The sequence below is a fragment of the Dermacentor variabilis genome, chromosome 7 (assembly GCF_050947875.1).
Source record: "Dermacentor variabilis isolate Ectoservices chromosome 7, ASM5094787v1, whole genome shotgun sequence".
NCBI lineage: Eukaryota > Metazoa > Arthropoda > Arachnida > Ixodida > Ixodidae > Dermacentor > Dermacentor variabilis.
The window spans coordinates 8,933,015-8,948,783 of record NC_134574.1 but is presented as its reverse complement, the minus strand read 5'-3'; the positions used below and the strand labels follow the sequence as shown (position 1 = coordinate 8,948,783).

Genomic DNA, 15,769 nt, shown 5'->3' with positions numbered 1-15,769 from the left:
GGCTTCATAGCTGAGTTGCAAGATGGAACGTTCTCGCTGTCTCCGACAGCTTGTATTGTCCCCGTACATGTTTGAACCTACAGCCGATACGGAAAACGATGGCGGCAACAGAGTAAACGACGATATTGAGTGTGCCAACAGCGAGAGCGATGTGCGCACCTTCTCGCGCGCTGGAAACCTTAGCTGGTACGTATGTTTCTTTTTTTCATGTAGCTGCACGTTGCAATGACGGGAGAAAAAATGCGCTAAAGTGTCACTGGGAACATGCTGCTGGAAGAATGCCGAAGCACTAACTTCTCATTAGATTTACAGGGGTGCAATTCCGCGATGTCAAGCACCTTGCCGCTGCTTGTCTAAAGTCCCGTGGTTTTTTCAGCGTTGATACACGATGGCGAACATAAGTGCCGCGTTTCAAAGCGCGCACATGCAGTGCTGTGAGGTACAGTCATGGAAGTTGCTTATCATACACATCCAGAGATGACCAGAGGTATTATATGTGCAATATACATACTATGGTTCGACGACTTTGCGAGTGTGGCTCGATCAAGGATCGGTATGCGTGCTCCATGCTAGTGTTGACATAAAGATATTAGGCAGTTTTAGCACCGCTGTGTGGTAAACACGATAACTGAACCGTACGTCGAATGTCACTAGGCAAGCCTACACTCCATTTGATACCTCAGGTGCATCGCTGTGGAAGCTACGCTCGAAGTCCGATCACCAAAATTTATTACTGCGCGCGTTTCCGTCTATGCTTTTGGAGGTGGCGAGGTGTTTTTCTTGTAGGAGAATATAGACGGAACAACGCCGGGCTTCAGTCGCGTCGATTTAATTGGAATAATGATTGCCCGCATCGTTGTCAAGCTCCGATGATAGTCACTGTCGCGGAAATGGTCCGAGCACAGCACAGTTGATTTCGTTGGCACGAACTTATCTCTCCTCACCGCACGTACCCACTGCGCTGCAAGCTTCTTTTCCTTCGGGAATTTGTGAAACACCACATCGTCTCGCCCGCCTGTGTTCGCGCAGCCGAATGCTGCACAGAACGAGGGCATGTTGGGCGCCCTTGGCTGTAGGCACTCACGCAGCACAGAAGGAAAGAACAGTTTACGAAAATCGCAAAACAAACGTGAGCGGCGGCGGCGGCGGCAGATCTCTCGTAGCGTCATTCAGTAAAGCGCATGACGGAAAGAGGCATGCCAGCACATGTCAGCACTCCGGTCCGCAGCTCAGTTGGCTCGGTCTCCGCCCATGACATCACTCTCGCCGGTTCTCCCCTCTGCCAACATCCTCACCCGGCGCTCCGGGAAGCGATGGGGGCGTGTCCGCGCGGGTGATTTAGAAAGCGATTTCCGCCCGTTACATTAACAAAACGAAAAAAAAATTTTTGGAACCGTAAATTATTAGGTCTGTTCTTCCCAATCCCAGCAATTCATAGAAATTGAAAACCGTTTCAGCTTCCCTTTAAACTGGGAATGCTAAGGAGTAAGGATAATGCCGAATATCTTAGCAACCTTTGGTTTTCAGATGACATTGTCCTGTTCAGCAACACTGGGGATGAATTACAACAAATGTTTGAGGACTTGAACAAAGATTGTAAGAGTGGGGTTGAAGATTAATATGCAGAGAACAAAGATAATGATCAACAGCCTGCCAAGCGAACAAAAGTTCAGGATCACCAGTGAGCCTCTAGGGCCTGTGAAGGAGTACATTTGCCTAGGTCAATTAATCACAGGGGACCCTGATCATGAGAAGGAAATTTACAGAAGGATAAAAATGGGTTGGGTGCATACAGCAGACATTGTCAGATCCTGACTGGAAGCTTACTGCTGTCATTGAAAAGAAAGATGTACAATCAATGCATTCTACCGGTGCTGACATATGGGGCAGAAACTTGGAGAATGACAAGGAAGCTCGAAAACAAGATAAGAACTGCGCAAAGAGCGATGGAACGAAGAATGTTAGGCTTAACTTTAAAAGACAGGAAGAGGGTGGTTTGGATCAGAGAGCGAACGGTATAGCCGACATATTAAAAAAAATGGAGCTGGGCAGGTAATGTAATGCGTAGGTTAGATAACCAGTGGACCATTAGGGTTACAGAATGTGCGCCAAGAGGAGGGAAGTGCAGTTGAGGATGGCAGAAGACTAGGCAGAGTGATGAAATTAGGAAATTCGCAGGTGCTAGTTGGAATTGATTGGTGGAGGACAAGGTTAATTGGAGATAGCACAGAGAGGCCTTTGTCCTGCAGTGGGCATAAAATAGGCTGATGATGACAATGCTGATTTCAGAAATACTTTGCCGCAAGAAGTACTCCAATGTGTTCAGCAGAAGCAGAGTTATTGGCAATCAAACATCCCCTACGCGGTGCTTCTACTCCTTCAACTATTTGCACTGTGAAGGCTTCGGCGAAGTGGGGCCTGCCCGCAACGGTTTGCCTGCTGAGCATCACCATGGTGCATAGTTCAAGTTTGATTATGGATGTTCACATAGACACCACTACTTCCCATTTTGGCACATACGATTCACCAAATGCGGTTGTCTTCAGCAGGCTGCACTGTGCTCAGTCAGCAAACTCGTTGTGGCACCCCCTGGCGGCTGCGGTACCTGCACTACGTAGCACACTGCAGCTACATGCACCTGCAGCGTTTGCTTTGTGCACGACACGGCTTGAGTGTGCGCTCATGCTCACACGCTCCAGTCTGGCCGAGCTACATGATGCGGACTGGCTTTGTCCTGCACCAGCTTGACCGACAGAAAGTAATCACATCGAACTTGCTCATTTTGAACCACTGTCAGCAGCTGAATACCAAGCGAAGTCTGCCAAGGCGTTTAATCAGGAATGGCCAGGAGCGAACGCGCCGGCAAGCGTGCGTGTTGCCCAATCTTAAGTTTTGCGTGGTTCGAGGCTAGTTGAGTGTTCAAAACTAGTCAGAATTAGCGAGACCCAATGGCTCCGACATGGGTAAGCAGGGTGGCCAGTTTAAATCTTATGCAGGTCGACATGGTCGAGCATGAGCAGACGATAATTGGCTTCTTCTAGACTACGTAACCGTCGAAATTTGAAAGCAACTTCTCGCTTACTTAAGCCTAATTAATAAAGGGAAAATCAGACATCCACCCGTTTGTAGCAAATGCTACAAAGGAAATCCATACGGGTTCCTCGAAAGAAAAGCCTCACAGTTTAAGCCTGTTTCAATACATCGTAACACTAGGAAGAAGCACATTGATCCAAACACTCTCCTTGATTGATGTCAGCTATTAGCCAATAGCATTTGCATATGAGAATTTGTTATATTACAGAATAAAGCACCCAGAAAAGAGTGAGAGAAGCTGCTGTTGAAAACGGAGCATTCGAGAGAAAGGTGACTTCGCACTCCACTTGTGAGCTCCACCTGCGGCACAGAACTGCAAAATTAGGCTGAGATGTTCTCAGCACTGCATGCTATCTGCAGACTGTTTTTTCACCAAGCACAAGTGGTGGTACGCGACGAGCGATTGCCAAGAGTGATTACAATGGAGTGTGTTGTATGCGCCATTAGAACGCACAAAAGGTAACGCCGAGGAGCTCAAAAACAAAGAACACGAAAATGCTATCTTCTGAACGACTGAAAACAGGCTTTGCACCCACACATTTCTCGTCAGGGCAAGTAGAAAGGATTCTGCGAGTGTCTAGCATGGTCTGGCTGAGAGCCTGTGTTGTGGCCACCTCTGTATGTAGCATACTACTGCCATGTATGTAAAGACCAGTTGCTTTTGTTTGTAATGTCACTCATTCACAATTTTTGCACGTTTCCCCTTTACACGCAAGTATTTCTGTAAGGTCTCAATACTAAAATGACACATGCTTGTAATTTACTTTGTTCAGCTGATGCCGTCCGGTGGAGCTTCGTACGGGAACTATTTCTGCTTACCTGGTGCGACAATGTTGGATGAGTGCACAAAAAACCCCGAATGAGCATTTATATAGAGGGAAAAACATTTACTCATTTACAAGGTGTCTTGCATCTGCTTTATGAAATTGCACACAGCACTGATTCGATGGAGGCTTGAAAAGATTGTTCGCAGCCATTTTAACTAAATAAACGATTCTGTACTCATGTGCAGAAACGTTTAGTTAAAACTAAGCGCGATTGAGCTAAGAGTTAACACTGCGCATGACTGAGCAGCATAACAATAAAAAAATAAAAGTAGCGCAGCCGGCGGCATTGCACGTGCCCAAAATCGAAACCGGAAGGAGTTAATTCCTCCCGCTTGGTATGCTGCAGTCAATTCGGCCGCTGGGCTATATGGGAGTGTCCGCTCTTGTTGAATGTCTATGACTATACAGTTTTCAGAAGTTGTTCGATATATAGAATAATTTGATGTAAATGGTTCCGATATAATCTGTTTCATCATCATCAGCCTGGTTACGCCCACTGCAGGGCAAAGGCCTCTCCCATACTTCTCCAACTACCCTGGTCATGTACTAATTGTGGCCATGTCGTCCCTGCAAACTTCTTAATCTCATCCGTCCACCTAACTTTCTGCCGCCCCCTGCTACGCTTCCCTTCCCTTGCAATCCAGTCCGTAACCCTTAATGACCATCGGTAATCTTCCCTCCTCATTACATGTCCTGCCCATGCCCATTTCTTTTTCTTGATTTCTTTCTTGAATCTGGTTAGACTATATATAAAGGAGAAACTCGTTCACAGATTTTGGAAAAAAAAAGATACGAGAAAGAAACCTATTAAATGGGAAAACATTTGATCCGAAGTAACCAAAAAACTTAAGACTCAACTACTGTTGACAGCTACGTAATGAGAAGCGTCCCGTGGATCACTGCTGCACAAGACGCCAACGCGCGTCAAGCTGGTGGTGCCCCTGTAGCCCGAGACAAGTTTTGTTGTTTTCCTATTGCGTGGCGTTTTAAGAGGGCAATGGGAAACTAAAACGAAATCAAGTCGGTGGCCGAGGCCGGACACTTGCAAAGCGAGACATGTCCACATCGCACCGCCTGCAGCAGGGAACGGCGGCGTGTTTGCATTATCGCTTACTAAATGCTACCAATGGCACAATGCAGCATGCATTGTGAAACAGATAGGCAAAGATGCTTATTGCAATAGGATTGACGGTGATAGCTGTGAATGCTGCATGTGACAACCCCAGAAAAGATTTGCTGGTAATGAAATGAGAAACTGAGTGTGCACTGGCATTTTAACGCGAGACTGGCGAGTATTGCGGTTAAGGTGCCGCAGCGGGCAGCTATATATCTTTCTCAATTGCTCCCACGCCTCGCGCGTTTTCTTGTTTACATGGGATCTAGTGGCCAGAAAATAATCACGATTTGCCGACATACTGAATGTTGGTGCTGAAAAGTCGCGTTTTCCGGGAACGTATGAACCGGTAAAAAAATGAGTGCAATTATATTGGGTCATTTTTTGTGCTCTCGATTGCAAACGTTGGTGCAAGGAAAATGTACGTAAAGGGAACGTATCAACTAAGTTCTACTGTATATATATGGCCATAAAGAACAAAAATAGATGCAATACACATGCTTCACACGAGTGCCACTTACTGGTTTGTTTGCCTGTTCTTTAGCATTGAGATTTCCTTGTCACATTGTACCATGGATGGAGTGCTGATGCATGTGCCAAATGCAGCAGATGACATGCTAAAAGCTACAATTATCTCTCGGTTCCTTCTCTTAGCTTCACTTGCCAACACTGCAGCCTGCACCTGGTGCAATGTGCCAGCAAGGTTCATGGGCGAATGCAATTTGATTACACAGACTGTCGTGTCCTCGTCATCTCCCTGCAGCGGCGCACAATGTCAGAAAGCAAGCTTGTTGTACAGGGTGTGACAAAAGTTCCCGCACTGTTCAGAAACCATCTGCACAAAAAGCATTGGCTGTCTTCCTGCCTCGTTCTCATTTTTATGTTTCTATATGCGCACTGATTTTAATTCCGAGTGAATTTTTTTCGCTCTTAGGATGGTGACAGGTGGGAGGAGGAGGAGGAAATAAAGAGGCGGCAGGGATGTCAACCAAAAATGCACCTGGTTGGCTACCCTACTCTGGGAGACTGGAAAGAGGGAACAGAAAGATAAGCTGGAGAGAGGGAGGGGGAGCAAAGCTGCGGTGAGCTCGTTCGCGCACGCACGCACCCGGACGGCCTGAGCGAGTCAAAGATGTTCCCATAGGCAAGTCACCCTCAAGAAAGAAAAGCGTCTTCATAGCTTTGTGGGCCGACGAGTGATGGGGACGGCCTTCAAGTGCCGTATTTACTCGCATAACAGGCGCACTTCTTTTTCAGAAAATCCGGCTCAAAGTTCAGGATGCACCTAATACGCGAGGTAAAATTTCCGAAAATTTTTCAACTTGCAAGCTCGCGCTTTAAACTTGAACGTTGTCAAGAATATGGCTACTATCACATAATTTACCAATAAACCCAGTATAAAAGTGAAACTAAAAGCTACCTACTTACCTTTTAATGAACAGGCGAGAGATGTTGACTGCCCGCACACATAAAATTTATTTAGACATGTCATGGATGCTCCTCTTCCCCTATTCTAAGTCTGAGTCGGAGTCGGTGAGAACACACTCATCACCCTCGAGTGAAGACTCGTCTTCTTTGTCCGAACTCCACAACATGTCATCTTCGCCCACATCCAGTGCGTTGGAGATAGTCTTCTTGAAACTTTTCCTGACGACATCGGAGATCTTTCGCCAGACTTCTACGATGCATCCGCACATTTCCACAGGCGGCCACTTAATTTTGCACCTGGATTTAGTTTATGCTGTCCTTCAGCCATCCAGTTAGTGTACAGCCTCCGAACATTGTCCTTAAAAGGCTTATTTAAGGACACATCCAAAGGCTGCAGTACCCAAGTGAGGCCTCCCGGAATCACGGCAATATCCGTGCGCAGCTCTATTAATTTCTCTTGTACACCTTCTACAGGGTGCCTGCAAAAACTGCCCAAAAACGAGCATGGCCGAACACAACAGACCACCTGGCTGCCGGCCCCAAACGGTCTTGATCCTATCCACAATCGACTCCGCGGACATCCACCCTTTCTGTACCCTGACGTAGATGTCTCGAGGGAAATTTCCCTTTTAGAGCCTCTTCCTCTTAAAAATAACATAAGGCGGCAGTTTGCGCCCATTAGCAGTCACTGCCAACATAACAGTACATCTTTCTTTTTCCGCGCCAGATGCTCCAATAAGCACACTTCGTGCACCTTTCTCCTCTACAGTCATGTTTCTCGGCATGTCGAAACGGGGAGGTCTGATCTGCATTCCAAACCTGGGACAAAATGAAGTTCTTTTGCTGCCGGAGTCGTATAACAAAACGGTGAAACTCCAGTACCTTGTCCTCGTATACCGAGGGCAAGCGCTGGCACAACATTGTGCGCCTTGTCAGGGTGAGTCCATGGCATCGCATAAAGCGCGTTGCCCATCCGGAGCTTGCCTTGAAATATTTCGCTTCGAAACCCTGCACATGGGCAATTCCGCGCATCTCAGTCTGCACTATGTTGTGGAGCATGGCACAACTGTCCTTTCGAAGGTCCGGTATGTCCGGTATGAGCTGAACGAGTTGCTCCTCCACTTGTGGATACTTTCCAGACTTTGAAACGCGGAAGGCCAGTCTTGACTTGTTGGTGACCTAAAGTTTTTCCTGCTGACCTCGTTAGTAGCAAATGCTCGTTTCTCTGATACTGAAATGTCTGCTTGCAGCACGGTTCCCATGCTCGAGTGCATAGTGCACAGCTTGCAGTTTGAATGCAGCCGTGTAGCTCCCGTACTTCCCCATTGCGCAACACGTGACCACATGAACCGCACGCCACTTGCAAAATGGCAAGATTTGGCATTTTTTCTTTGCCTGCACTGAAGGCGATGGCACTGTTGCTTGTGTTGAGTCACCCGACCTCCGAGAGTCGTCCAGCCCGAAAAGCCGGGCGACTACATCCACGCGGCGGTTAGGGGGGGGGGGGGGGGGAGTATCGACAGTTGATGGACGAAATATTTTGACGGAAGAGTTCACTCGCATTGAATAGCAAGCTCACAGTCACCAAATGAGATCTGTTAATGTATGCTGAGTGTGCGTGACACCGATAAAACCATGAATGTTACTTAGCGTAGTTGTCTCTTTGCTATCACCATCAATCTCCTTTCTGGCGAAACTGCCTTTTTTTTTTTTTCAGGAAGAGTATCTGTTTTCACACTTTTGTTTTTGATTTGAGGGCACCAGCTGCGGGCAATACCGTATTTATTCGAACCTAGGCTAATAGTTTTTTCAAATAATCGTATTCCAAACTCTAGAATCGGCTTAGATCCGAGGATTTAAAGAAACGCGCCAGTTTTTCATTGAAACTGCTAAATACGGTGCATAGCTAGTGCCACCTAGAAAAGTCAGTACCGCAGCCGCTACTAGCCGTGCCAGTAGCCAACCGTACACAAGCGAGGTCGCCATTTCGACCTGTGTCGTGTCGGCCGTATCGGGGTGCGGCGTGGTGTTATCGCGATGGCACCAAGCAGGAGATGCCACTACAGTGCCGCTTTCAAGCGAAAAGTTGTGATAGCCGCAGAGGCATCGTCGAATCTTCAAGCCGGGCTGGACTTAGGCATCGACGAGAAAAACGTCCGTCGTTGGAGGGGACAACAACAGCAGCGTTTTGCATGTGCCGCAACGAGGATGGCATTTAGCGGACCAAAGAAAGGTCGTCACCACAAAGTGGAGACAGTTTTGGCAGACTTTGTTCAGACGCAGAGAGTAGCTGCCCTTCCAGTGACAACAGAAGTGCTCCAGGCGAAGGCTAGGAAACTTTCGAGGGAGCGAGGTCTAACGCCAAAGGATTTCAAAGCTTCAGATATAAGTGCTTACTGACAGGATACTACCCACCAGGAATGCTCTGAGAATTTGTTAAGTTTTATGCTGCAATTACATCTTTATTATATCAATGTTTGACTGTATATACCTTGCCTTTTGGATGTGAGTAAACAGTTGTTAGCGCATGATCTTGTCTGTTTTTACTACGTCTGTGTTTCATGAAACCATGCATCGCAACTTGGCTTCAATGTCTAAGAACCAGCTACCCTACACACAACTGTTTGCCTATTGTTGCATGCATTTGACCTGCTTCATCAACACTGTGCTTGACAATGTTGGCAAACATGCTGATTGAGTAAGACTTAGGCAACAGACAACCCTTAGCAGCAACCGTGTCAAGCGAATGGACAAACTTAACAGCAGACAAGAATGGCACCTTGGGAACGATGTCCTTAAAGGAGTTGCGACGCACAGGCTTGGGTGATGGCTCCAGCACCACCGGTGCGACAGGCTGTGCGGCCAGCTCTTCTGGTTCTGGTGGTGGCTTGTGTACCAGAATCGGCTTCTGTGGGCGCCTGTTGCGCACCGGGGGAATGACAGGTGAAGAGCGTGGGACAGCGTCACAAGCCAGCTCACCATCCTCCTTGGGAATCAGCACCACCTGCCATTGCATGCAAGCACAGGTGCCAAGGTTGAGAGGCATGAATTAGGGAGCAAACAACATGGGTACAACTGATGGTCTATACTTTCCAATACTTGACACAGACTAGCTGGTACATGCTGGGAATGGGATAAGGCAAGAACAGGAACAACAAGGCGCTATGCTGCAACTACTGCTTTTGCACATAAATAAGGGGATCGTGACTGTAATGCAAAGGGGGCACTTTCAGTCTCTCGGTGAAAGAAAAATACAAGTACCATAGTCACAATTTCTTTGTTCAATCGTAACTTTTTCGATTGTAACTGTTGCGGACTGCTATTGCAAGATACAGTGAAAGAAAAAGTGCGGTATGCACAATTTAGTCATTACTGTTGATGTCGTTTGTCACACTCTGCAAGGATGCCATCGTCCTCCATGCCACCAAAACTATTGGACAGACGGTAGTTCAGAAGGGCCCACAGCACAATTGAACATGGTAATGGTGCATTTGATATCGCGCGTCATAACGCGGCTCTGTACGCAGTGGTGCCTAGTGGATTAGCTCACTGCAGTTTGAAGTGGCAGATATTTTCTTTTAAAACTCTGTTATAGTCATGCCATAAAACTGAATCTAAGGGGAAGTGCACCCTGAAGCTGGAAATTTAAAAAGAAAAGAACTCAATTGCATTTTTCGAAATACAGTAATGCTTATGCAGTAGACTTCCATTTATTCGATGTTCAGGTCTTGGCCAATGTCTATACATTTCTATACACCAAACTACTGTCATTTTGATCCTGGAAATAGCCTTCTCCCGAAAATTCAAGCTTGACTGGTAAGCACACAAGGGCCCAGCGCCAAGGGTGATCCCAGTGGAGATCTTAACAGTGGCAGCATCTGTATTGGCAGCATTTGTACGCCAAAGACTGGTCCACAACGCCTATTTTGGGCTTGCCCAGGAAGATATTGAATTAAAAACGTTAGCTCACAAATTATTTATTGTATTATTCACGTGATTCTAATGTGTTTCTTTTTTTCTTTGCTAAAGAAAATTCATTCAGAAATCCCCTAAGTGGTGCAATCTGATACGAAACAAAACCTTGTTGGTGGGCTTTACAGCAGCCTACCAGTAAAACAAACTTAGTCATCAGTGTCACTGCGTTGGCCATCACAATATGGCGACCATGGATTGCGACAAATTTTCACGTAGCATGACGATGGTGATGATGCACCGCTTTCAGTGCGATTATGAAAGCTCACTTATTAGATAATTTTATTTATTGATCCACAATACTTTAGAGGCCTATTAAGGGCACTGAATGCTAAGCTAGTGGCAACAAGTCACATCATATGTTTTTAGTGTCCTGGAGAATTACAAGCATCATAGGGCAAATTAGCACAGTGGTTACTCTAGGAGTGTGCCACTCTCCCATTTGCAATTGTTGCAGAGTTGTTTGATACATGCAGAATATAAAACACACAATGGACCGTACGGAGGATGACAGGCAGTGGTTCTTCGTAGACAGCGATGACTGAGGACATTCTACATGCCCTGTCACCAAACTAATACCGACTTTTTATGGAAGCTAAGTAGAAAATAAATTTCTATTCTGTTTGCTGGTATCGTCTTCACATGAGTCGAAGGCATACAATATTTCTCTTTCTGAAATACAGGGCTCGCGTTTGACTTGTGATGTTGTATGGTGTTTAATGGCGCAAGGGCCAGCTATGGCCAAAGAACGCCATTACATATGGTAATGAATTGTGTAATTATGTATGATCAAACGAAGTTGAAAACATAGATGAGATGTGGCTGTAAGGAGGCCTAAAATATGGGTGCTGTAAACTGCATAATATATATACGCATCAAAATAATGACAATAACTAACGATAAAAAAGGGCATAAAAGTTTTGGTATGAAGAAGTGGCATAATAGGACGCATACTGCTGCCGTCACAGTGCTCTTGAAGTACAGCACGAGCTGAGAGGCATGTGCTGTAAATATCGGTGCAGCTACAGCCTCAAAGGTGAGGTTGTGCTAAACGTGACCCTGTCAAATGATTTCCAAGATGTTAACTTCACTTAAAAGGTAAAAACTGTTTCCAGGTTAAAAAGCACTAATAACATGCTGGATGAAGTGGAATACGTTGATGATACGCAGAATGAAAATACTTATTACACTCAGTTTCTATTTCCCTGTGCTGGACGAGGACATGGAGGAGTGTAAGGCTGTCACCACACTTTCGACATGACAGAGGGTCACTTCCAGTTAGTAGGTAAGAGTGAGTGCAGAAGGTATGACCTATTCTTACTCGACAAAGGAGCACTTCCTTGTATCGTGTTTTCTCCATTATCCAGTGCCCTAAGCGTTTGATTTCTACTGTATTATGGAGCTCTAATGTCATATGTTATACTCACGGACAACTTTGTGTTGCTATGAAGGGAAAGGTACGGTCGCGTGGCTGCAGCACATGTATTACCGTGCCAAGTACTGCACTTGACAATGCTTTTGGTTGCTCAGAACAGACGCTCAATTGCAGCAGCTTCAACGTGCGATGGTTTCGCGTTTGCTCAGATGCGGAAGGGAAAACTTGCAGAATAAGTAAACATTTACACTCAGTATTCTGTCTTATTTAACTATTGCTCATAAGGTCTTTATCTTTTCTCTTCCCCAGCCTAAACTCACGTGGATTAAAATGTGGGATTCCTTTCATAAGTGCTCTTACTTGTGCCCGAGTGCAAGTATAGTTTTCTGCTTTGCACTAGTAAAAAGTAGGTGTGTATTCGATTTCACGGTGTGTTAGAATCAAGAAAAATATTGCTGCATGAACGAACAGTGTGTTTTGCCGTTTCAATGAGGGAAGTGGCACTTGGTCTGTTGGAGCAGAAAAAAATTGCGGTTTGGAGCAAGAAAACGTTTTGGAGCAGTAACTTTCTCCTCTGGTGCAAAGAGGAAGCTCTGTATAAGGTTTAAGGAAGTCTATTGGGCGAGTCCAACAAACGGGCGGTAGCTCGGAACAGTGAGCAGGGAAAACAAGATGGTGGTGTTCGAGCACCGGTCTCGTGCCCTCCGCTCTTGATGATGATCGGTATGTCATTCTCTTCCTTTCTTCATTACAATTGCCCCCATCGAGAAAGGTGGAGCCATCCTGGCGATCTAACAGGTGGGTACAAGAGGGTCGAAGTACGGCTTGAGGCGGTCTACGTGAACATCACGTCCACGTCGACGATGGTCGCCTTGCAGCGCAAGAGGTTCAATGACAATATGGGGGAAGTACGCTCGAGGACGCAGTAGTGACCATGATAATTTGGGAGCAGTTTGGACGACAAGCCAGGGGTGCAGGGTGGTACACGCAGCCACACAAGTGCTCCAGGAGCGAATGTTGCGGCAGGAGAGTGATCATCATCACGGGCGTTTTTCTGGTGTTGTTGGTCGGCTGTAGTAAAGTGCTTGGCTAGTTGTTGGCAATCTTCAGCGTAACGGGCCGCTGCTGACACGGGTGTGCACTCTGAGGCATCTGGTGCGTGCGGCAGCAACGTGTTGATAGTGTGCGTCGGCTGGTGTCAGTACAAAAGGAAGAAGGGGGAAAACCCGGTTGTGACTTGCGTAGCGGTGTTGTACGCGTATGTTGCAAATGGAAGAACCAGGTCCCAGTTTGATTGATCAGATGCAACATGTGTCGCAAGCATGTCGCCCAGAGTCCGATTAAACCACTCAGTGAGACCGTTCGTCTGAGGGTGGTAGGCAGTACACGTCCGATGTACAATGTTGCACTGGTGGAGAAGTGTTTGAATTACATCGGAGAGAAATACGCGGCCACGGTCACCGAGGAGTTCGCGAGGAGGACCGTGCCGAAGCACAAAACGCTTGAGGATGAAAGAAGCGACATCCTGCGCTGTCGCCGTGGGAAGAGCAGCAGTTTTGGCATATTGTGTAAGGTGGTCGACAGCAATGATAGCCCATCAGTTTCCCACTTTGGTCAAAGGTAAAGGTCAATAAAAGGTCAATTCCAACGTGGTCGAATGGGTGGTCTGGGCACAGAAGGGGCTGCAATGAACCTGCGGCAGGATGCGGTGGTTTTTTTCATCGCTGACACTCGTAGCAGCCGCGAATGAACTTGCAGACAAAGCGAAACATTCCGCGCCAGTAGTACCTTTTCCGTAAGCGTTCATAGGTCTTGAAGACACCGCCGTGAGCACACTGCGGGTCGGAGTGAAAGGAAGCGCAGATTGTAGAGCGCAGCGTTAGGGGGATAACTAGGAGCCACTTCCTACCATCTGGCGAGTAGTTGCGCCGGTACAAGAGGCCATCACAGATGCTGAAGTGCGAAGCTTGGCGTCGCAGTGTTCGAGTGGTCGAAAGAGTGGGCGCCTCATATAAAACGTCAAGAAGAGAAGCGATCCAGGGATCGTGGCGCTGTGCAGAGGAGACGGTGGCGACGTCAAGAGTTGACAATGGGTGGTCTATAGTGGATATAGACGCAGTTTCGGTGGATAGTGGTGACCGCGACAGTGCATCAGCATCGGCATGCTTGCGTCCGGAACGATATATAACGCGGATGTCAAACTCTTCAAGTCGAAGAGCCCAGCGGGCAAGGCGACCTGACGGATCCTCCAACAAAGACAACCAACATAATGCATGATGGTCCGTAACTACATCAAACGTGCGGCCATATAAGTAAGGGCAAAACTTGACAAGCGCCCAGACTATTGCCAAGCGTTCTTTCTCGGTGACACTATAGTTTGACTCAGCCTTGGTGAGCGTTCTGCTGGCGTATGCGACGACATACTCTGCGAACCCAGGCTTTCATTGCGCGAGAACAGCACCGAGGCCGACGCCGCTGGCGTCTGTGTGCACCTCAGTTGCGGCCGTAGGATCGTAGTGGCGCAGTATAGGTGGTGACGGCGAAGGATGGAGAAGGCTTGGTCACACTCAGAAGACCATGACGAGATATTGGAGGCGCTGCTTAGAAGTTGGGTCAAAGACGCAATTATAGAGGTGAAGTTGCGCAGAAACCGACGAAAGTAGGAGCATAACCCTATGATGCTTCGTAACTGCTTTAGAGTCGTCGGTTTGGGGAAGTCAGTCACGGCACGTAGTTTAGCTGGGTCCGGAAGCACACCATCCTTTGAAACGACGTGACCAAGAATTGTAAGTTTTCGCACAGCAAAACGGCACTTCTTGAGATTTAGTTGCAGCTGAGCGGTCTTCGGACACGTCAGGACATGGTTGAGGCGTTTGAGATGGGTTGCGAAATCTGGCGCAAAGACAACAATGTCGTCGAGATAGCAGAAACACATGTGCCACTTCAAACCCCGCAGAACCGGGTCCATCATGCGTTCAAAGGTCGCAGGCGCATTGCAGAGGCCGAAGGGCATGACTTGCATTCATATAGATCGTCAGGCGTGACGAAGGCTGTCTTTGAACGGTCGGCCTCTGCTAAAGGCACCTGCCAATACCCGGAACGCAAATTTAACGACGAAAAAAACTCTGCACCTTGTAGGCAATCAAGGGCATCGTCAATTCTGGGTAAAGGGTACACATCTTTTCGAGTGACCTTGTTTAGGCGCCGGTAATCCACGCAGAAGTGAATCGATCCATTCTTTTTTTTAACGAGAACCACAGGGGTTGCCCACAGACTTTGTGAAGGGCGAATAACGTCGCATTTAAGCATATCGTCAGCCTGGTCGGTAATAACTTGACGTTCTGCAGTGGAGACACGGTAAGGGCGTTGTCGCACTGGCGAGTGGGAGCCGGTGTCGATGTTGTGAAAAATGGTAGAAGTTCGGCCAAGGGCATGTTGGGCAACATCGAAAGAGTCGCGGAACTGGTAGAGCAGCTGGAGTAAAGCAGAACGTTCAAATGGTGACAGTCCGTCTGCGATCGACGAATCGAATAGGTCGGCAGCTGGTACATCAGAAGGAGTAAGAGCACTGATGACGTCGAGGTCGTGTCGAGCTGAATCTTGCTGCACGGAAAAAATTTGGCCGATATCAATAGGTTGCACGCCTCCAATGGATTCACCTTTAAGCAGTCTGATGGGATATGGAAGAGGATTTGTGAGGCAGAGAGCGCTTGTTCCATTCGAAATAGAGAGGGTCGAATAAGGCAAAAGAAGTGGCTTCCGACTTAGAAGAAGGCGTGATGGTTCAAAGAATGCAGCTTCATCACATATGCTTGTGGGATGTCATGTCTGCCGAAGGACGAATCCCAACATAAAAAAGTAACGATTCTTTATTCGACTAACGATGGTAGCGGAAGGGCATACCAACGCTACATTCGTCCTAGTAGCAAAAGGTAGAAAGCGGTCTTTCTCAGCCAGGCA

At 47.2% G+C, this 15,769-nt stretch overlaps 1 protein-coding gene across 21 annotated transcripts in view; it reads right to left on the bottom strand.

Annotated features, from left to right (window-relative positions):
* The window catches only part of LOC142587302 (uncharacterized), a 410,079-nt gene that overhangs the window by 303,285 nt on the left and 91,025 nt on the right, over positions 1-15,769 (bottom strand). For all 21 annotated transcript variants that reach the window (XR_012829442.1, XM_075698179.1, XM_075698189.1 and 18 more), the window contains exon 4: positions 9,242-9,466. Coding sequence is in view for 20 of the 21 variants with exons in the window: in XM_075698179.1 (XP_075554294.1) it covers positions 9,242-9,466 (225 nt within the window). In the remaining variant the exon portion in view is untranslated. The remainder of the gene's footprint in view (positions 1-9,241; positions 9,467-15,769) is intronic.